This window comes from Dipodomys spectabilis, unplaced genomic scaffold (genome assembly GCF_019054845.1).
Source record: "Dipodomys spectabilis isolate Male_0828 unplaced genomic scaffold, ASM1905484v1 ptg000096l, whole genome shotgun sequence".
NCBI lineage: Eukaryota > Metazoa > Chordata > Mammalia > Rodentia > Heteromyidae > Dipodomys > Dipodomys spectabilis.
The window spans coordinates 1,140,082-1,161,437 of record NW_024870773.1 but is presented as its reverse complement, the minus strand read 5'-3'; the positions used below and the strand labels follow the sequence as shown (position 1 = coordinate 1,161,437).

At 54.2% G+C, this 21,356-nt stretch overlaps 1 protein-coding gene across 1 annotated transcript in view; it reads right to left on the bottom strand.

Annotated features, from left to right (window-relative positions):
* Nucleotides 1-21,356, bottom strand: part of Pcnx2 (pecanex 2) — a 101,890-nt gene that overhangs the window by 47,887 nt on the left and 32,647 nt on the right. The window contains exons 16-20 of the mRNA XM_042686185.1: nucleotides 15,628-15,737; nucleotides 14,551-14,647; nucleotides 10,486-10,578; nucleotides 9,932-10,082; nucleotides 120-261 (exon numbers count right to left, since the gene is read on the bottom strand). Coding sequence (XP_042542119.1) covers nucleotides 120-261; nucleotides 9,932-10,082; nucleotides 10,486-10,578; nucleotides 14,551-14,647; nucleotides 15,628-15,737 — 593 coding nt within the window. The remainder of the gene's footprint in view (nucleotides 1-119; nucleotides 262-9,931; nucleotides 10,083-10,485; nucleotides 10,579-14,550; nucleotides 14,648-15,627; nucleotides 15,738-21,356) is intronic.

Sequence of the window (21,356 nt, the reverse complement as noted above, 5' to 3'; positions counted from 1 at the left end):
CACTGAGCCTGGCTCTGCCACCCTAAGGTGAGTGGAGGTGGGTTGATTTCTTTTGCAGCCTGCAGAGAGAATATATTATAGTGCGAATCGCTAGGAGAAAGAGCCACGGGTCCACTTACTGGGTGCCGAGTCTCCGGTGATTGCTTATGGAGAAGGCGTTGAGGGTGAGGCCGTTCAGAGTTATTGCTGGATATAAGATGTACTTCTCAAAACACTGAAGCCAGACGTAGAGTCTCTCAAACCACATCAAACGGGTTACCTCTGAAAGAAACAAACATCCAGGCAGAACCGTCTCTGACGAGGCTCTTTTCCTTGAGTAGAGACAACAATAAAGACATTGCCCCCCATCCAAGCTGCAGGGCGGGGCAGTGGGGGGAGAACCCCAGACTCCAGACTGACACCCACCAGGCCACGGATTTGCTCCTATGCTGTCACACAGTGACACAAGCCAGTGCCCTAGTTTTCAGTCAAGTGACCTCAGATAAAATGACACGAGCCGGCCTGCACCATCATGACATCACAGCAGCCATCAATTGCAGTGGAGAGGGAGGAGGACAAGGACAGAGAACAGGAAGAGAGTCCAGTGGCTACTTTTTGGCTCACGGTGATGGCCGAGGCTGGGGCTGGCTTCTTTTCTGTCTCTTTTCCCTCCTTAGATTCAACCGCAGCCTGGGACAATGCACACAAACAGAAAAGGCTGGTCCCCAAACACTCATCACTAAAACCTGTGACACCTGTCTGAGCCATCAGAGCAGCAAGAGAACTTGAGGTCCCCCGGGAGCTTCTGCTCCCACGAAGGACCAGAGTTCACAGCCAGCCCAGGCTGCATGGCATTCAGGGGGACCCTGAACTTCTGACTTGTCTTTCTGAGCTGTCCCGTGAGGCTGCTACCGAGAGAAACGGCCCCAGCCCTGTGCCCAGGGTGGACGATGGTAAAGTAGACAGTGCACACAGTCCCCACCTCGCTCGCATGGGCTAGCTTGTCCCTCCAGGGAAGGATGGGGGCTGGTGGGACTGCTCACAGCACAGACCATGGCCCATGCCCTCCCTGACTCTGCTCTGGGGTCCTCTGCCTCTGCCTCAGGGAAGGGAGCACAGGCAGGCCCACTGTCTTGTCTGTGTGGCTCGGCCTTCTCCACAGGAGACAGAGCCCACGTGTGCCAAGGTCAGTGGAGACCCCACCTCCCTTCCAGAATCAAAAAGAGGAAACTGTATCCCCAGATCCAACTATCAGTCATCTCCCAAAGTTCACAGCTCTATCTATCTATCGATCGATCGATCTATCTATCGTTATGCATGTGTGCATGTATCTATGTGTACATATGTACATGTATGTATGTATATATGTATGTGTATGTCTGCATGTATGTATATGTAAACATAGGCATACATACAGAGAGAGAGAATTATGTGGCTTTCACATAGCTCTCCATTCCTTTGGCTTGGGGTGCAACAGAAGAACTCCATGGGAGAAGCTGTCACTCTGTGTCACAGGCTGTCCCCTCCCTGTCTCTCACCTGGGATGAGAGATAAGCCACCTGCTCCCGGGGATTTCAGGTACGGGACTGCAGGAAGTAACAAGTGCACACAGGTGCGTACTCATATTAAACTGGAAACTGGTGTTTCTTCTTTGACTTATTTTTCAAATAAGAATGTATTATCTTTATAACTCAGAATCTACCCTGGAAAACCTTACTTGAGAAGAACTCGTGAGCACAAGGGAGTCACACACATGGAGGCTATGTGGAAGAGCTTTCAGGCCACAGGAGGTCAGGGGTGCTGCCTGGGGTATCTTGGAGGTGGGCAGAAATTCTCCTTGGATTTTCTTAATAGACAGTGTGCAATGTCTCCTAGGGCAGGTCTGGAAATGTGCTATTCCATAATGAATGAGTTTATATATATAATTAATGAAGTCAAGGCGTGTTACATGTTTTACAGACAGACTAGCTATAACCTTTTATGGCAGTACATGAAAGCTAAGAAATCAAATCCTCAAGATTCCTCCACTCCTTCCAAGGAAATGACTTTAGCCCTGATTACAAAATCACCTGCGGCCACTTTGTGCTCCTGAGGCTGATTCTCCCCCTGGACCCTGGGTCCCAAGCACTCTGCCACCTTGACCCAGTGCTCACTCTCTGCCCACTGGCTCTGTCCAGTCTGTCCTGTGTGGAGCAGGTGAAGCACACCCCTTCCTCCTACCTCTCCTCACAGAGCTCACGTCCCACTTTGGATAGCTTCGTGAGAGTGGACAGCCCCCTTTGTGTGTCTCCTATGTACTGCCCGACCTCTGCCCCTGAGCTTCTGTGGCTATTCCTGCCCAGGACACACTGTCAGGCCAAGTAACTGCCCTGCCCCAGTCTACCTGGGGCACCATTCTGAGGCCCAGAACATTTCAGGCCCTCGGAGCTGCTTCACTCTCCGCTGGCCCATCTGCCGGCTCCTGCCCAGCCTCAAGTCCTTCCCACTCACTTCTTCCATTTTCTCTGCAGACTTCTCATCTCCATCCTTGGCCTATGGGCTTGTCCTTTATCCTCTTCATTATTTTTTTCATTTCCTTTGGTTTCCTCTGCAACCCCGAAGTTATGTATGCCGCTGTGAGTTCCTTCTCGGCTCTCCTGACTCTAACATAAATCCTCCCCCCAGAGCTCATCTCAGGCCCTGCACATACAACATGCTGAAAACACGGCCGTGAGCCTTTGCAGACCTCCTCCTCCTCCTTCCTCCTTCTCCCCTCTTCCTTCTTATGGAAGCAATGGGGTTTATGCTTGCTGGGTTGGTGCTCTACGGCATGAGACAGGTCTCTGGCCCAGCTTTGTTCTGGTTATTTTGGAGACAGAGTTTCATAGAACTCTTTGTGGGATGGCCTTTGATCTGTGAATCTCTTGATCTCAGCCTTCTGAGCAGCTTAGACGTAGGTGTGAGCCACTGGCACCCAACTTCTGCCTCATACATTCTTGGTCGTATTCAATGGTTGTGTATCAATTCAACCGTGCATGTACCAAGCCACGGAGTCAGCCAAAATCAGCTCTTCCCATGCAGAGCTGAAAGCACAGGTAAGGGGCAAGGCTGAGGAAACATTATTGTAGATGGTGAGCCTGAAGCTTTTTGTCTGTTTCTTTGGATGCATCAGGTCTTGAACTTGGGGCCTTGCACTTGGCAGGCAGGGACGCTACCACTTGGCCATGCCCTGACCCCTTTTTGCTTTCATTACTTCTGAATAGAGTCTCATGCTTTTGCCAAACCCTTCCTGGACCGTGATCCTCCTATTTGTACTTCCCATGTAGCTGAGAGGACAGGTGTGCTCTGCCCTGACACAAGAGGGCGGCTGCCAGTGGCTGCTGGGCACACAGGGTCCCAGGAGCCAACACACCGGGAGCACAGGTCGGCACCACCCTTCCCAGAGCTGTGCCGGAGGCTCTGGGACTGGCACGGGTTGACTCCACCCTCCCTGGAATGGACAGCACCTGAAGAAGGCGCAGAGGAGCAAGTGCCAATGGCTCTGTGCTTGTCCGTAAGCAATGCACACCCAGGCGGGCCCCGCCAGCCGCTCCACCCTGTGCGGGTCGGGGTGTGCACACACTCTGCCAGGTCTTGAACACACTACATCCCACACACACACACCCCGCCCCATGACAGGGAAAACTACATTATGTCTTGGAAACATCAACCTGCAAGGCGAAGCCTTTGTCTTTAGGACCTGTGATGGCAATGAGCAGAATAGCTGTTCATCTAAATATGAATCTTCCCACTTGCCAACAGTCTTTCCTGGTTTAGTGTTTCCAGGGAGCCCCGGCCATCCCAGCGGAATGCTCTCCGGGCATGAAGGCAGGGGCAGCACCAGGTATCTGTGGCCTTAGGATTGTTAGCAGTTGGGAAAGCTCTGGATGGTTAAACTCAGTGAGGATGAACGGGGGCGGTGCAGGAGAGTCCCGCATAACTGATTTTCAATGACAAAGCTCCCTGTCTCCTATTTCACATCTTGTGAGGCACGCTGGGCACAGCTGGGTTTCTGTGTGAAGTCATCTCCTGCTGCTCTCAGTTTCTAAGCTCACCAGTCAGATAAGAGCACCACAGGGGGCCTGGCTGGGCTCCAGCACTCCTGGCCCCTCAGAGGAAGAGCATACAACCCCAGCCTTCAGAGGAAGAATTCAACCCTGGCGAGATCCCCATCAAAGCAAACAAAACATACACGGAAGAGAGACTCCTCCTTCTCCTCCACTGCGCTGCTAAAACACCCACGGGGAACAACCCATCGACATGGCGCCGTGGGATGCAGTACAGAGTCGGGCTGGGAGCCCAGCTGGGTTTTCACACGCTGGTCATTTGCCCTGTAGGAGCTTGAGGTTCCTCAGCAGGTGGAGATGAGCCAAGGTGGAGGGCGCAGACCCCATGGTGTCCACAGAGCCAGCTTCACCCCAGAGACACAAAGCAACGAGAATCAGTGGGAATGGGAGCAGCAGCCAGCTCTGAGCCCTCCAGCCACCCCGCCACCTGCCACGTGCCATGCTGCTGGCTCTACAGATGCCCCACGGCACCATGCTCCATTCCCTGAGCCTTCAATCCTGAGACTCTGTGTGTGTGCTCCAGAGATTGAAGGCTGCCCTTGCCCGGCCTGGAGCTGGCTGTGACGTCTGCAGCCCTGGGCATCAGCCTGAGAAGAACAGAACCGCGTTCCCTGGCCGTGTAAGCAGAGTGCAGAGGAGCTGCGTCTGACATCGCAGGACCACTTAGACAGAGGATGGCAGAGGCCATCTCTGGTTTCCAACAGAAGCAAAGCAGGGAGACTGTCTAAGTGGCTCAGCACCAGACATCTCGAGGAAAATAGAACTACAGAGCTAAAACCAGCCGTTCATTCCTAAGTTACTTTACTACCTCGAGTCATTGGTAGAACCCGTAGGGTCATGTGGGTGAGCACCGTGATGCACATCTGTAATCCCAGATACGTGGGCTCTAGCTAGGATCCAGCAGAGACTGGAGGATGACAAGTTTGAGTCAGCCTAAGCCAAGGCAGCGATGCAAAACACAACAGAGAGGCAAAGGCTGGAGCTGTAGATCAGAGTGGTAGAGTATTTCCATGAGGCCCTGGTTCGACCCTCAGTACAACAAAAATAAGCAAAACCTCGGGCACCCTCCACCGCTCACACAGACTGAGCAAGACCCAGGCTGAAGCACACTCATCAGCAGGAAGCTACAAGGGAAATAAAGTTGCCAGGGCTGACATCTAGATCTGGAGTAGATGGCCCGGTGTCACCCTCATGGGTGCAGAATGCCTGAGTGGATGGCGTAGAGGTGGCAGCAGGCCAGGCCTCACGTGTACTCAGCAACAAGCACCCACAGTCTATGCCAGACGTCAGGAGGGATGGGCCTCTCATGCGACCCACTGAAGCAGGGGTCAGGCAGGATTCTTATGTATCTTAGTTTCCTTCTACCGACCTCAGGAACTTATTCCACTGAAACCCTTTGGTCTCCAGGTAAAGGAACTGAGAAGAAATGAAAACCAGAAGCTGAGACAGAAACGTATGTCTGGAGTTGTGAGCTCATGAAGATCACACTTAATCCTTTCTTTTGGGACAGCTTTGGGAGGCTCATCAAAAGAGTGCTTACAGAAGCAATAACACATAAAAGATTCGCTTTCTAGGTCCCTGAAGTGTCCCTGCGCCCACACCCATGAAAGTTAAAGAGAGAACCTATCCTGATAGTGCACAGACACCATAAAAAGACATTGTTATCTCTGCTTCCCAGGAAAATGAGGCCCTTGAGCCCCAGAATGCAAAGTAACAATGCCATTTGCAAGTTTATAGACGTGTCCTGACGACCGGAGGCTCTGGCTCTGCTGAAAGAAGAGTTTTCAGTCGTATTTCATTTAGATGCTTATGCGACTAAAATAGGTCTTTCTCGATGATTTAAAAAAGCCCCTTGGATGGTTTTCGCTTAAGGAAGAAGAACTCCTCCAATTCAAGATTCAAGGGGAGAGTTTCCTGCTTCACAGGGCGGCGGCTCATTTCAAGTGGGCATCGCTCGGGCCCTCTCACCAGCTCATCCAGCACCCGAGCCTGCTGCTGGGTGGAATGAACTCTCCCGGTCGTTGGCACACCCCGTCTGTGCCCTCGGGGCAGGGGCTGGGCTGTGGAGCTCCTTCCTTTAACTTGGTACCTGCCCTTGTTTGTTTCCTGCAAAGAGGCCTCACTTCCCAAACCAGCAGCCTGAGTGTGAGCCCTGCTTCTGGGCCCTGACTGTGCCTCTCCTCCCCTGAATAGCCACATTTGGTGAACTTCTCAAAAACAGCGGGCGATGGGGGCGAGCGCTGCAGAGCCCCCGTGTGCCCGCGGCGCAGGCTGCCACACTGGGTCACGCTGAGCAGAGTTCCATTCTCCTCCCCCGGACCAAGGTGAGGTTACTCTGCCAGTGTTCAATTGCAGGCGGCCCGGGTGGCTTTTTTTCTTTCTTCTTTCCCTTTTTTTTAAACCTCTTTAAATTTTCATTTGACACATTTTTTAAACAGCAGTCTACCTCCCCAAATGACTCCTCAGATTTTGTTTTTCATTTTTTAGGAATAGAAGGTTCTTCATATTGCTGGGAGAGGGGAGGGCGGGAGGTGGGGGGGGGAGCCAGAGGAGACACACCGGCAATTGCTCACACCTGTCATCCTGTCTACCAAGGAGGCTGGGATCTGAGGATCACAGTTCAAAGCCAGCCCAGGCAGGAAAGTCCATGAGACTCTTCTTATCTCCAATTAGTCAACAAAAAGCTGAAGTGGAGATATGGTTCAGGTGGTAGAGTGCTAGCCCTGAGCAAAAAACTCAGGCTCAGCCCCCGGGCTCTGAGTTCAAAACCAGCACAAAAGCAACCAAACAACCAAAAATAAAACTGTACTGGAAGGAAGAGTGAAAGGCTCGTGAGCACACAGGGAAAGGAGGGAGAGGAGTCCCTCTGTCCTGCAGGGAGCTGGCAGGAATGCACAGGATGGTTATTTGGAAGAATTATCCAAAGTCAGAACTGATCGTAGAGATCCTTCCCCCCCCCCCCCCCCATCATCCCCAAGAGGAGACTCAGAGGAGGGAGGAAGGAGGGGCTGGGCTTGGCTAACAGGGCCTTTAGCTTTCCTCACAGTAAACCCTCCCTTGATTTAGATGAGAGATGCTTGGGATAGGGAGGAGAGCAGTTTCTACTCCACACAGCAGTTAGTCAGTCATCTGCAAATGCAAAGAGGTTGGCGATGCTACAAAGTAAATCTCATTGCAGAATTACAAATTTGGGACTCATTAGTGAACTGGTAATTTTTTTTAAATTACCATTTAAATGAGAGCTTCGGTGGATGCATTTTATAATTTATATGATCCTTTATTCATTATTTCCAGCGCACCATAAAATTAGGGCATAAACCTTTCGGCAAGCAGCAAGCTGCTGAGCACTCTCCACAGACTGTGTGCCCACTGAGCACACGTCTGTCCATTTGGGTGACATTTACTGAGCACTGGATATTAACTCCGCGCTAAATTACTCGAATCCAGCTGCCATACACAAGCAAGAGGATGGGGTTGGCTGTGAGTTTCTCTCCGGGGCCTCTGGCCTCTCTACCCTGTGGGTAGAGTGCAGGCTGCACCCCACATCCAGGTGCTCGGTTCCCCGGCTCCCCGGCTCCCCGTTTATCTGCTGCATCCACATCTCAGTCCTCATCTCCAGGTCACCCAGGCTGGGACCAGGTGACCCTTCGGAACTCAGTCATTAGTTGTGGGGTTCAAACTGTAATGGGGGGACTGAACTTGGGGCTTCATTCTTGCTAGGCCAGAACTCTACTCCTTTTGTTTTGGCTTTGCTTGATCCTGAGAGGGTTTTGCAGTTGTGCTCAGGTTGGCTGTGGCTGCGTCTTCCTGCTTATGTGTCGCCTGTGGTTGGGATGCCAAACATGCGCCATCATGCTTAACAACTAGTGGAGGAGAGTGGCCTCAAGCTGTAAGCCTCCTGTGTTCAGCCTCCAGCCTGAGCCACCACACCCGACTCAATAATTATTTTTGGATGAATGGAAAGCATATTCATCAGCATCGTTGGAGTGTGCAAAGAAGTAAATGAGTAAACTACAAAAACATACTCGCTCTTTGTCTCTTAGTGACTCCACCAAGAGATGCTGTTTCGGTAAGAGCAGATCACTTCATTTCCCCCAAATTTCCGGAAGTCAGTTATTATGAGACCCCGAGGATCCATGGGAAAACACAATCCAACCTCCTCACTTGCTGCGACAGACAAGGCCCGGCCTTTGAGATGGAGCCTTGTCGCAGGTAAAACACATCTGGTAACCTGTTCTTTTTGCTCATTTGCAGCAGGGGTCAGCTGAGGAAGTGCATGTGGGTCTAGGGTCCTCAGAGCTCAGGCACACACAGCTGCCTCACTGTCAAAGAACCCCACGTCCCAGCTTTTAGTCTGGAAACCACACACACACACCTGTCCATCACAGCCAGCCCCCCACCTCCTCGGCGTGAATCCTGTCCAGCAGGGCTGGCCTCCTGCCTCCCATCTTCTCAGTGTGAATCTTGTTTTAAACAAATAACAGACCTACGCATCAAAATGCTCAGTAGCACAAACACACCCACTTGCGTTGAAAAGACCAGGCAGGCCTGGAGTAGTGAGATGATTTCCATTTAAACTGGGGGGGGGCTGGGAAGGTGGCTCAGTGGTAGAGCGCTTGCCTTGAATGCATGAGGCCCTGGGTTCGATTCCTCAGCACCACATAAGCAAAAAGAAAAAAAGTCGGAAGTGATGCTGTGGCTCAAGTGGTAGAGTGCTAGTCTTGAGCTGAAGAGCTGAGGGACAGTGCCCAGGCCCAGAGTTCAGGCCCCACGACCGGACCCAAAAAAATAAAAAATAAAAAAAAATAAACTGGGCTCTGGTAGGTTTTGGGGGAAGAGCCCCCGGTGGGGGAGGGCCGGGCCGGGTCTGGGGCAGGATGGAGGCAGAGGCACAGCGCAGGTGCAGGACAGCTGCAGGAGAGATGGGCAGACACCAACACGGGTCCTGGCGCACCCAGGTCAGAGGGGCAGGTACAGGGGAACTCTGGGTGCAGACACAGGCCTCCTCCAGTTCTAGGAGCAGATACACATTTGGATAAAGACACCAATGGTGGACTCCTGTTCTCAGAGTTCAAGCTTCTTACCTCAAACCTCTACCAACGATTCACCAAGGACCTCAAAACAATAGTCCCCCCTCCCCAAATAAACCTCTGTGGTAACTCCCCAACACTCCACGACTCCCACAGAACTCAGTCTTCCCAAAGAATTACATTGGGCAGGGCTCGTGGCCCTGCAGGGGGAATTTATGCACAGAATCATCCAGGGCCTGCGTCCCTGCAGAGCCCCTCTCCAGCCACTGCTTCCCAGAGCCTGGCGTCCTGCCGGGGTGTAGTGCTGAGAACCCCACATGAGGAGCCCCTGAACTTGTGCAGCACTAGGGCAGCAGCCTGTGGCCTGTGCTTGGGCCGGGCTCTCGCTGGCATGGCAGGCTCCATGCCCACCCTGTGAGGCCGTGGCCAGGACCCTTTCCTCACCTACCATCCAGGTTTCCGAGCAGTCTGTGACTGAAGCCCCCGGGCTGCCTGGAGATGGGCTCCATGGCCCGCGCCAGACCACCTTCTGCCGGGCCAGGGCATGGAGCTCTTTAACCCCAGCTCAGTGCGAGCCGGAAGCGTGGGCTCCAAGCACAAGGGACATCACCTCCTTTAAAGTTCTGGCCACACCAGTGACCAATGGATATTTTAACCAACAGTACGTCTAGCTGGCTACACTGGAGCTCTCTTATTCTGACTGGTGAGTGTGTCTGGAAGAACATTCTGGACTCCAAGGCACACGTGCACCTTTCTCTATTGTGGGAGGACGACACTCAGGACCCGTGGCCACGGCGAAGCGCACCCTGAGCCCTCCTCCGCGACGGCAGCACTGACCTGTGGGCTCCTGCGGCCGGTGCTCCCTGCTCCTCAGGATGGGGTGTGATACCCACAGCCAGGGGTGGTGCTTGCGGAGCTGGGGCAGCAGATGGTGGGTGATGAGTCCCACAGCGCCTGCCAGGGCAAACAGCACCACGCTGAGGAATGGCTGCGGGGAAACAGGGACCTCATTACACACTAGAGGTGGGAGGCCAAGCCAGGAAGGGGAGGCTGGGGAGGGGGGAAGGGGAGGAGGCTGGGAGGCAGAGGAGGGGTGCCCCAAGGGATACATGTGGCCTTGCCCCATCTTTTAGAAGCTAGTCATAGAGCGTGGAACATGGCTCAAGTGGTAGAGTACTTGCCTAGCAAGCATGAGGCCCTGAGTGCAAACCCCAGTACCACCAAAACAGAGTGGGGGTCAGCCCTCAGCTGGTCTCAGGCCCCTGACGGTGTGTCCCCTCTACCGCGGCTCCACCCTGGCTCCTCGGCCCACACCTTGGCTCCCCGCATTCACCCTGGCTTCACCCCGCACCCGCCTGTTGGTAAGCGGGCGAGCAGGCATGGCCACCTACACGTAAGGACAGGAACACGGTGCTCGCGCTGACTGCGAAGGAGAGGACAGCGGCCACGGAGCAGATGAGCAGATCTGACCTCAGGACGCCCCTCTGGAAGGAGAGAAGTTGGGTCACCTCCCCTGCCGGTTCTCACACAGGCTGGGTGAACCTGCTCCAAGGCTGGCCCCCCTCCTCCTCTGACGCTCCCCCCCTCCCCACCCTTCCATCCCTCCGTGCCCTCCCCTCTCTGCCCTGCCCTCTCCTGGAGTCCTGACATGTTTCAGATCTCCCGCTGTCCCTGTATCTCTTCGTGTCTAGTTCATGTTTTCCCACTCCTGGCCTTGTGGAAACGTTCTTCTGCTCACCCATAGCTCCCGCTCCCCTCTTCAGAATGTCTAGTTCCCCGTGCGGCTGGGACAGGGGTCTTTGGTCATTGTTTTTTTTTTAAACTTCAGTTCCCTCATTTGTTTGGGCCCTCAGGAGCCCCGCAAGGTCTCTTGACATTCGCCGGGTGGCTTTTAATTTCTCTGTTGTCCATAGGTGTTGCAGTGCTTGCAGACCTCCCGCTGCTGGCAAATCGTCTCTTTGAGCAGCTTTTCATTTCTTCTCTCTTGGAAAATTGTTTCAGGGGGGTCTAGAGGAGACCCTCGCATGTCTGCCCTGGGTGCGCCAGGCAGGGACCACTTTAATCTCCTGCTGTGGGGTTCCTCATCCATCCACTTTTGCCAAGTTGTGGTAGAAACATACGGACAGGTGCAGCCTGCCCAGGCTTCTCCCCACGCCTGTCTGTGTGGAGGTGAATTTTGTTGCACCACTGTGGCCGGGAGGGTGGCAGGGCCGATGGTGGGTGGTCCATTGGTCATGCCCAGGCAGGCTGCCCCGAGCGTGAGGGCTGAGAGCACACGCCTTGCCTTTCCTCCTCCCCCCCACCCCGGGCACCCTGGACAGGGGCATCTGCTCTGCTTCTCTAGGTCCTCTGTTGATCAAACTCCCACCCAACAGCTCTCTGGTCTTTGGGCATTTTGTTGTTGTGTTTATGAAGGATTTCTGGGGTCCTTTGTTCAGAACATAGCTCTTCCTCTGCAGAGTGGAAAGTCCCCACCACACATGCGACCCCCTCCCTCCCACCTTCCGCAGCTCACTCCTGGCTGGTACCCACGGGTGTCTGCAGAGGGCTTAGCGCACCAGGTTCTTTATTTTCCCCCTCTGCCTTTAAACCCCACACTCCGAACAATCAAACCTTGGTTGTGACATTTAATTTTCACATAAGACATTCACGTAAATGACGAGTCTCTTTTCTGCGTTCCTCTGATCCACTAATCCCATCCCCTAATCTTGCGCAGGTCTCACACTTTGTTCTCAGGATTTAGTCTTTGTAAGATGCTCAAATCTCTTATCCTTCTTGTTCAAGTTCTTTTAAAACTTCTAGCCGCTGTTCTTCTACATAAACCCTAGAATCATTTGCCAAAGCTGTGAATCTAATTCCTTTAGAAGTGTTGTGAACTATGTTAAACCTACAACTCTATTTTAAAGGACCTGGTGTTTTATGAGTTGGGCTTCCTGTCCAGTCAGGCCTGGCCTGTGGGTCAGCGTTTACCAGGAAGCCCCTTCTGCTGTAACTCATTTTACGCGAGTCTCTGCTCATTGTTGAGTTTTAGACATAAAAACAAAGACTTCAAGCCAGTGCAGGTGGCTCATACCTGTAATCCCAGCTGCTTGGGAGGCTGAAAAGTTTGAAGCCAGCCAAGCAGAACAGCCTGTCAGACTCTATCTCCAAAAAATAACTAGCAAAAAAGCTAAGCTGGAAACATGCATAGCTCAAATTGTAGAGTGCCAGCAAGTTACCTAGCCACGTAGGAGTGAAGCCCTACATTCAAACTCAGAAACTGGCAAAGAAAACACAACAAGAACAACAACCAAGAATGGTCCCTAGAAAGAAGAAACAAGTCTGAACATGCCAAGGACAGTGGTGGGCAGGTGCCAGAGGAGGGGCCTCACAGCTGAGCGGGCGAGGCCTATGGAAAGCCCGCCACTGGCTCTGCCACCTGTATCACTGGGCCACCGGCCACATGGGAAGGTCACAGCTGGAGGCCAAGACCCAACATAAAAACCAGCGGAATCAGACAGGTCTGGGTATGTGGCTCAAGTGATGGAGCACTTGCTACCCTGAGTTCAGAAGCCCCATGGAAGGTAAGGCTGATAAGCAAGCTTGCTTATCAGCTGACGTGACCAATTAAAACCCCTTTGTACTTAAAGATTTAAAGGTGAAAACAAAATAAGCAAGCAAACAAAATAGTACTGGGGGTGGGGGTGGGGTCTGCCAGGCAAACCCGTTTATTCTCTGTCAAGTTTTGCCAATGGGCTCCGGGTGTGTGGGGCGACCTGCCCTGCAGGGGCAGGGTGGAGGTAGCTCTCAGGTTTGCTGGCTGAAGTCTGGAGAGCTGGCCAGACACCCAGTGGGGGGCACTGGGTAAAAGGGCCGAGCCCCTGTCCACATGCAGCAACATGTAGGAAGAGAGAGAAAAGACAACCAGAGAACACAGGAGGGGCAGAGATGGAGAAGCCGCGGAGACAAGGAGAGCGACTCGGTGGCTGCACAGCGCACACGTGTGCCGCACACTAGCATGTCAAACCAACCTGATCCTCTCAATAAAACACGCTAACTACCCGGGCCTCTCTCGAGGAGGAGTGAATGCGCCCACTGAGTTAGGCTGGTGAACGTGGCGTTTCAAAGGTGAGAAGAACTAAGGACACCGTTGATCCAATTACCCCAGTGAAACACTACCAGCTTCTAGTGGCTAATTCCACATTTCTCTGTAATTCAATCCTTACTTTTACATCAAATACACCAGAAAATAGAGAGGCATCTTCACCAGTCATGAGATCAAGGAAGACTTAAGGGCCATAAGTTTTCTCAGATATCCAGGATGGGGACTTTGGGGGCCCATGCTATGGTGTTTGGAAGATGGATGGGGAGGGACAGCCCGACCGGCCCCGTGGGTCTCCTGAAACGAATGCCAGGGCCCCAGCTGCACATGAGTTGATCTCTACCTGGTCTAGCTTCCATACCATGCCCCACCAGCATCCCCGGTCCTGATTTTAAATGTCTCTCTGCTGATAAAGTCATATCCAGTGACCAGTCTCTTGGTGGCCTTGTGGTGACAAGAAAGAAAGCCTGAAAGCCTGAATGCTTTTGTGGGAGCAGAACAACACTGAAAGGCAGAGGTCTTGTGTGCTGTCTAGGAGCTTGCCCTGGAAGGGGGGTCCCAAGAAACCCAAGAGAATTCCTGTTGTGGAAACCATCAATGCCAGCCGGCGGCTACCCTTCTACCACTCACAAAGCACAGGAAAGCATGAATGGAAGCTGTCAGCCACCTCGATCTCCGTGCTCCTGCGCACAGGAGCCTGGAACACTCACAGCCATCGCTCTCCACAGTGTTAACCTGAGTCCGGGCAGGGAGGCCCGTCTGCTCCGAGGATGCTTGAGGCTGCCAGAGCTGGGACCTGGTACACAAGAGGCCTCAGAGTCCCTTCCTTCCTTTCTTCCTTCCTTCCTTCCTTCCTTCCTTTCTTCCTTCCATCCTTCTTTCCTTTCTTCCTTCCTTCTGTCCTTTCTTCCTTCCTTCCCTCCCCTTTCACCCGCCAAACCAAGGGCCAGGGCCAGGACTGAACAGATGTCTGGGACCCCTCAGGAGACCTTGGAGAGAGCTCTGAGCCGGGAGGCTGAGGCAGAAGAGGCTGAGCACATCAGAAGAGCAGCTGGCATTCCTGTGCTATGGGACGAGCTTTTGCTTGCTCAGGGCCTGCCTGCTGAAGGTGCCAGTCATCAACCCACAGAATTAACAAATGTGGCTTACAAGACCAACTGGTGCCTGGGACCCCTGGGCAGCACCAGTGACTGGCCCGCTCACACCACGATCCTCAGGGGACAGGCAGCTCACGGTCCCCAAGAGCCAGGTTGGGGCTGGGCCCCGGGGCCCCCCTGCTCTTCCTCATGGTCTGGACTAGCAAGAGCCCCAAGGTACTGGGCCAGCCCTGCCCCCAGCCAGTCCCACCACAGACCACGGGACTCAAGCATCTTACCACGGAATCCTTCATCTTCTGCGGGAGGGGGTCTGCGGCCGACTCCTCTAGGTTTTGCTGTAAACATTTGGGAAACATGTTGCACTGGATGAAGGACCTAAAGGAAGAAAACCCAGGCTTCACTACATGGAGCCAAGGCTGCGTTGGCACAGCGGGGCTGCCGCCCTGGGCTCTTCCTCCCTCCATCGCACAGCAGGTGCAAAATCAGTCACGTTTGCACCTTGTGCTCCTGGAGGCGAGGAGTTTGAGTGCTGCTTGGGGTGCCAGTGCCCCGGCTGCCCACAGCAAAGCTCCAGGTCTCCTCCCTTCCTGCCAGGCCTCTGAGCTGTGGCCTCCTCTGGTGCTGGCATAAGGTGGCTCACCCGCTCTCTTTGTGTCTGACACTAAGAATCGCGCAAAACAGCTTTCCTTCCAGACATCCGCCACTCACCCTGGGCGCACCAGCCTCCTAGGCAGCAGACACTAATGGAGGTGTCTGGCATTGCTTTTCATTTTCCCAGGGCTTCACCTTTGTGTGCCTAACAGCGCCCAGCCCCAGGGCGGGATGTCCAGTCAGAGCCTGGGTGGCCCTGCAGGGCGGGAGTGCACTGCACGGTCACAGTGGGGATTCCCGGTGCCCAAACGCATCTGCCTCCAAGTGGCTAGAGATCAGACACATTCAAAACCTCGGACACAGAACTCCTGGAGTAGATGGGTGCTGGCCTCAGTGGGAACAGAAGGCAGTGGGACTCAGCGTAAGCCTCCTTTCTGGGTGCTGGCCTGGCCTGCCCGGGTGATTCCTAGAACCAGGCAGCCCCGGGCTCGGTGTGCCCAGAGAAGACGCCCTGCTGTGGACGAGGGAAGGCTGCAGGACAGACTCAGGTGTCACCAGCCATCTCACTCCGGCTGCGGTGGGGGGTGGGGGGGCCTGTACCTTCACCCTTCACCTCCCCTGCTCCCCGCAGCCTGTGCCCACATGGGCTGTCTGCTTGTTCTCCAGCACCCGCGGAAGGGAGATGAACCCTGGAGGCGGCCGCCCATCCCAGAGCACGGGAGCGGCCCCCAGAACCCCGGCAGGAGGGAGCAGCGGCTACTCACAGGAGCACTGACGGGTCGCTGCTCTGCCGGCTCAGGTGGAAGGACAGAGCGACCAGGAGCCCGCAGAAGGCTGAGAAGAGCGCAGGGATATGCTGCATGCTCCAGGGCTCCTAGGAGAGAAGGCAGATGCCTGAGCGCATACCTGGGCCCTGTGCTCCACCCCACGCCGGGTCAGACCCTCGAGGAAGGATGCAGACACCGCCTCTGCTAGCATGAACGGCAGCCCTGCTGTCCTCGCCGTCCCTGCCAAGCTCTACCAGCTACGCGGGACTGGTGTGGTGTTCATCACAGGCAGAGCAGGCGTGAACACCCCGTGCCCACACACTTCCCTGGACTCGGTGACCGCTCAGGTTACAGATTCGCATCGTATACGTGGCCCCTCCACCAAAAGCCTCAGGGAAAGAGAATGTGTGCACTTCCGCTCATTTGAAGAGAAAGGGAAGTTTGGTGCCATGGCTCAGGCTCATGATTCTCACTGTTTGGGAGGCTCAGACCAGGAGGATCAAGGTTCGAGGCTCCTCTTAGCAAAAATTTAATGAGGACCCATCTCAGACCACAGCCATGGGGGCTGGGGCCTGCCCTTCCACCAGCCGGGATACTGGGCTTCGAGGCCAGCTGTAGTCCAGGGGAAAAGAGGGACCGTATCTCAAAAAAGTATCCAATGCCCCAGAAGGGGCTGGAGACGTGGTTCAGCAGGCAAGCACTGCCTGGCCAGGGTACAGCTCTAGTTCAAATCCCAGTTCTGCCCCATGGGAAGCAGAGCGGTGCTGCTCCAGCCAGAACCCCACAGGCGGCCGAGAGGAGGATAGGGTGGCCCAGCCCTGCTCTGGGAGGTGTCAACTCGTGTGGTGAGGAGTCTGCCCCTGCGTGACGTGTACGGCGTGGCCATCTGATGAGCCCTGGGACTCCTCCGGCCTCGCTCCACAGCAGCAGGGGCTCGTGGTCCTTCCCTGGTACAACCTCAGCAGCCTGTGCAGGCTCCTGACTGGTGCTGGAGCCCTGAATGGTGAGTGAGAAACAATAGCACCCCTCTGCTCAGATTACTTTAAAATGGGACTGCTGTTCACAGTGGAGGCACGGGACACCAGCTCTCCTGGGAGAAGACAGGAATATGGTTTACAGAAGGGCTCTCCTTCCTGTGTACCCACACACAGGAACCTGTGCTGTTTCAACTACCCCTCTGTCCAACACAGGTGCCACAAGTTCACAGAGGCACCCACGGGCACACACGCACATGCAAATGAGCCACTCAGTGCCCTTTCACAGAATCTGCTCTGTGCTCTCCCTCCTTCCTGTCCGGCCTCTCCCCAGCTCGGTCCTCGTGAGCCCCAGGGCAGCTCCCCATCCTCAGGTGGCGAGTGGCTGTGCCAGAGAAGACTGTAGGATGGCGCCGAGACTGCAGCGGGCAGGGCTCTGGGTGCCAGTGGTCTCCGGGAGGAGCGCACCACATCAGAGGTAAGTGAGGGAAAAGGAGAAGCGTCTAAGGGCCGATGGACCCTCATTTGGAGATGGAGAAGGCGTTAGGACAGCCGAGGAGGGAGGTCAGGAGGCCGAGAGGGATTCTGAAGCCGAGTTCACGTTCACCTTCGCATTCACTTTGTGTTCACATTCACATTTGTGTTCACCGTTGTGTTCACGTTCACCTCCGTGTTCATGCTCACCTTCGTGTTCATGTTGACCTCCATGTTCACGTTCACCTCCGTGCTCACCTTCATGTTCATGTTCACCTCTCTGTTCACCTTCATGTTCATGTTCACAACAGGGTGCACGGCGTCTTGAGGTCAGCCGACCTCAGACCATTCAAGGTCTATGAGGAAACGCGGAGGCAGGAGAGGAGGCATCCGAGGGCAGTTCCAGGGATGGAGGGCAAAGTAAACTTCCATACGTGAAATGTATGTTTTGGTCTTGAATTTTTATATGCCTATACATCATTTACATATCCTCCCGTCTCTCTCTCTCTCACACACACACGCATGTGCACATACACACACACCAGACCCACAGATGCAGTCTGGAGGGAGGTCAGGCTCTGAACTGCCCATCACTCACAGATAATGAAGCAGGCAGCGTGAGACAACATCTCTAATTGTCCTGCCCTGTGTCTCCAGGGCCCCTCGGCTGGGAAGGATTGGATGGATGAGCGCTGGCTCGTTAAAACTCCCACAGGTTTTGAAGGATTTTTATGGGGCAGAAATAAAACTGTCTAATGGCCCACAATTCTGTGTGGATTTCACACCCACTGGGGACTTGCTTGGATGGTGGTGTGCAGGGAACCTCGCTTTGTGGGAAAACAGCCACCGGCGTGCTTGCAAAGTGAACACAAACAAGTGACGCTCCCACTGTGCCTTTCAGAGGAGACTGCAACACCTCCTCCTTGAACACCCAGAAACACATCCTCTTACCCCACAAAGCAGGAGAAGTTTGCAAGCCAGGTTTTCAGACATCCTAAAATAAGAGCTAGACCGCATCCCATCCTTTTGACTCTGGGACATCTCGTGTCCAGCCTTTTTCTTTGGTGGTGGTACTGCAGAGAGAGAACTCCAGGCCTTGCGCTTGCCTGGCTGGTGTTCTACCAGTTGAGCCATAACCCAAGCCCTGCTTTTCAGAGATGAAGTCTAGGGAACTTTTCTGCCTGGGCTGGTGGGGACTGCAGCTCTCAGATCTCAGTCCCAGAGTAGCTGGTAGTAGAGGTGTGAGGCACTTGGCTTTGTTCTACACTTGTCATGAATCTCCTCTCTGAGTGAGAGGCAGTTGGGGCTGAGAGGCTCAGGAAGGTCCGATGTGTTGCTCAGCTCTTGGACTGGAGTCTCTGTTCCCACCTCACCCAAGGCCCCGGAGTGTCCTGGGCCATAAGTGTGGGTGGCGATGGGCATACCCCATACTCCGCTGTGGGTCCCCAAAGCAGCTCATGGTCCTTGTAGGCCCTGGACACATGGGCTGCCAACGCCCTGCTCTGGGTCCTGCTCAGAGCAGAGGGTGGGAGGTGCCCAGTAAGCCTGAGAATGGACAAGGCTGGCAAACGTGACAAGCCAGCCTTCGGCAAGTGCTAATGATACTTCTTATTCCACACTCATGTCCGTCTTCGTGGCAAGACTCCCACTCATGAGTGGAAACCATACCTCGCCGTAGGGGAGAAACCGGGGAAAACCCAGTTTGCTGGCTGGCAGGCAGATGACAGCCCCCATGTATGTGAACCTACCTGTACACACACACACACACACACACACACACACACACACACACACACACACCTCTGTATAGACGCACATACACATAACTCTATGTTCAGCAGCCTTCTTCCAGGTCACTGGTAAGTGTTCAGTGGAGAATTTAACACTTTATGTGACACTTGCTGGACTGGAAAAAGGGCCAGAAAATGAAGCATAAATAAGGGTAACCTGTGACTTCCAATGCTTAGGGTCTAGCGAGAAGGGGAGCGGTGCACACACATGCCAGCTGTCACCAGCCAGGGCGGTACCTACACACCGAGTGCACGCCGGCCCATACACGTGCACACGGGGCCCTCCCCCACCTCTGGAACCTCGCCATTGCGTGTCGCTCTCCACCCGCACGTTCCTGGTGCCCAAGACAGGATGGTGCGTGGCTCGCCACCTTGGAGAGCACCAGCCGCGTGACACTGTGTCTCAGGCTCTGAAAGTCATTTCTCCCTCAGCCTCAGGGCCAGGCATCCTCCCCATCCTGGCCACCATCGCCACGTCCATCCCGTGGGCCCAGGGCCCCCATGTCTCCCCCCACCCTGCTCCTTCACATGCCTCACTCCCAAAGGACCCCGTCAGCGCTGCCCTTTTTGGAATCAATCCACGTGGTCTGTGCTCACGCAGCCACTCAATTCCAAGTTGGACAACTCCACGTTGGAATGCTGCCTGCATTCTTCCTCCTCCTCTCTGAATTCAATGCCGACAGCCACACACACACACATACACACACACACTCACAGTTCTACTTCAGTGGAGAGGGAGACTACAGACACACAGGTGTGGGCCTGAGCCTGATACTGGATGCTCAGTGCTGTCCTCCACCTCTCTGGACCTCTTTCCTCATCTTGAATAGCAAAATGTGGAGGCTTCACCAGAGGACAAAGTCTACTCTGGCGCCGAGAATAAATCCCAAACCATGAGTTTGTTTTCTATCTACAATAGATTTTGAACCCAGTACACAGGACCGAAGCCCGCGTGGTACTGGCAGGGCGGTGGAAGGGCCGTCAGCTGGCGGGTGTTAATGAGGCTTGGGGCACATTCAATCAGAACAACATGCTTCAACCTCCAGATTCCCCTGTCATCAATAAAGCAGAATCTCTTTGTCAGGGATAATAAAACATAGAAACCCTGGTTTACCCAGACAAATGCAAAGCACGGCTAATTAACTACAAAGCCATTTCTCCAGGGAGCAAATATCCTAGCTGGCTCTGCGCATCACTGTCAGATCTTGGGGTTGGCGAGGGAGTTGGTGTGCGTGCTGGCAGTGCGACATGCCGCCATCTTGAGGAGGTGCAGGACACAAATCGAAAAGAATCAAATTTCCCTTCCCTAGTTCATGTTCCAGAGAGTGAAATTCTTAGCCCCTCCGTCTACTTCTACTGTGTGATTGTCATAAAGAATCAAGGAAACAGACACATCTCTAGACCCAAACCGGGCACAGCGCCTCTGGCCGGGCAGCTGGCAGCCCAGTTGCTCAGGAGGTCCCGTGGGCCTCCTTGGGGCAGAGATGGCGGAGAAGTGGTCGGCCCAGTAATGCAGTGTAAGCATCAGAGGCATAAACAGATGCATGGGGAGGCAGCAGTGGGATCGCAGCTTGCAGGCGGGCAGGATTGCTTCCTTCCTGAGGATGCCCCGTGGGCTTGCTAACCACGCTCACACAATTCACAGCATTTAATAGGTGCTTCACCACTGAGTGGAAAGTTAAGGTGAGACCATTAGAGAGCTCACCACTCACAGATGAGAAGGAGACATGCAAATTGCTCTCTTTGTCTCTTAACAAAGGCATTTCCAGACAGAGCCAGCGCAATATGGCTTTGTTAAAGCACTCTACTATTTATTACCAGCACTAAACAAGAAGTCATTAACGCCGACAGGAGGGAGATCTTCCAGTGTCTGGTCCCCACCTACTGGAAGGCTGTCCCGATTACATGAGGAACCCTGAATCCGAGCGCCTTTCCCATCCCAGGGAACACGGCGTGACTGCACACGGCATGACTGCACACAGTGTGACTGCACACAGCGTGACTGCACACAGCGTGACTGCAGATAGTGTGACTGCACACAGCGTGACTGCACACAGCGTGACTGCACACAGCGTGACTACACACAGTGTGACTGCACATGGCATGACTGCACACAGCGTGACTGCACACAGCGTGACTGCACAGCGTGACTGCACACAGCGTGACTGCACACAGCGTGACTGCACACAGTGTGACTACACACAGCGTGACTGCACACAGTGTGACTACACAGCGTGACTGCACACAGCGTGACTGCACACAGCGTGACTGCAGATAGTGTGACTGCACACAGTGTGACTGCACACAGCGTGACTGCACACAGCGTGACTGCACACAGTATGACTGCACACAGTGTGACTGCACACAGCGTGACTGCAGATAGTGTGACTGCACACAGTATGACTGCACACAGCGTGACTTCACATAGTATGACTGCACACAACATGACTTCACACAGCGTGACTGAACACAGCGTGACTGCACACAG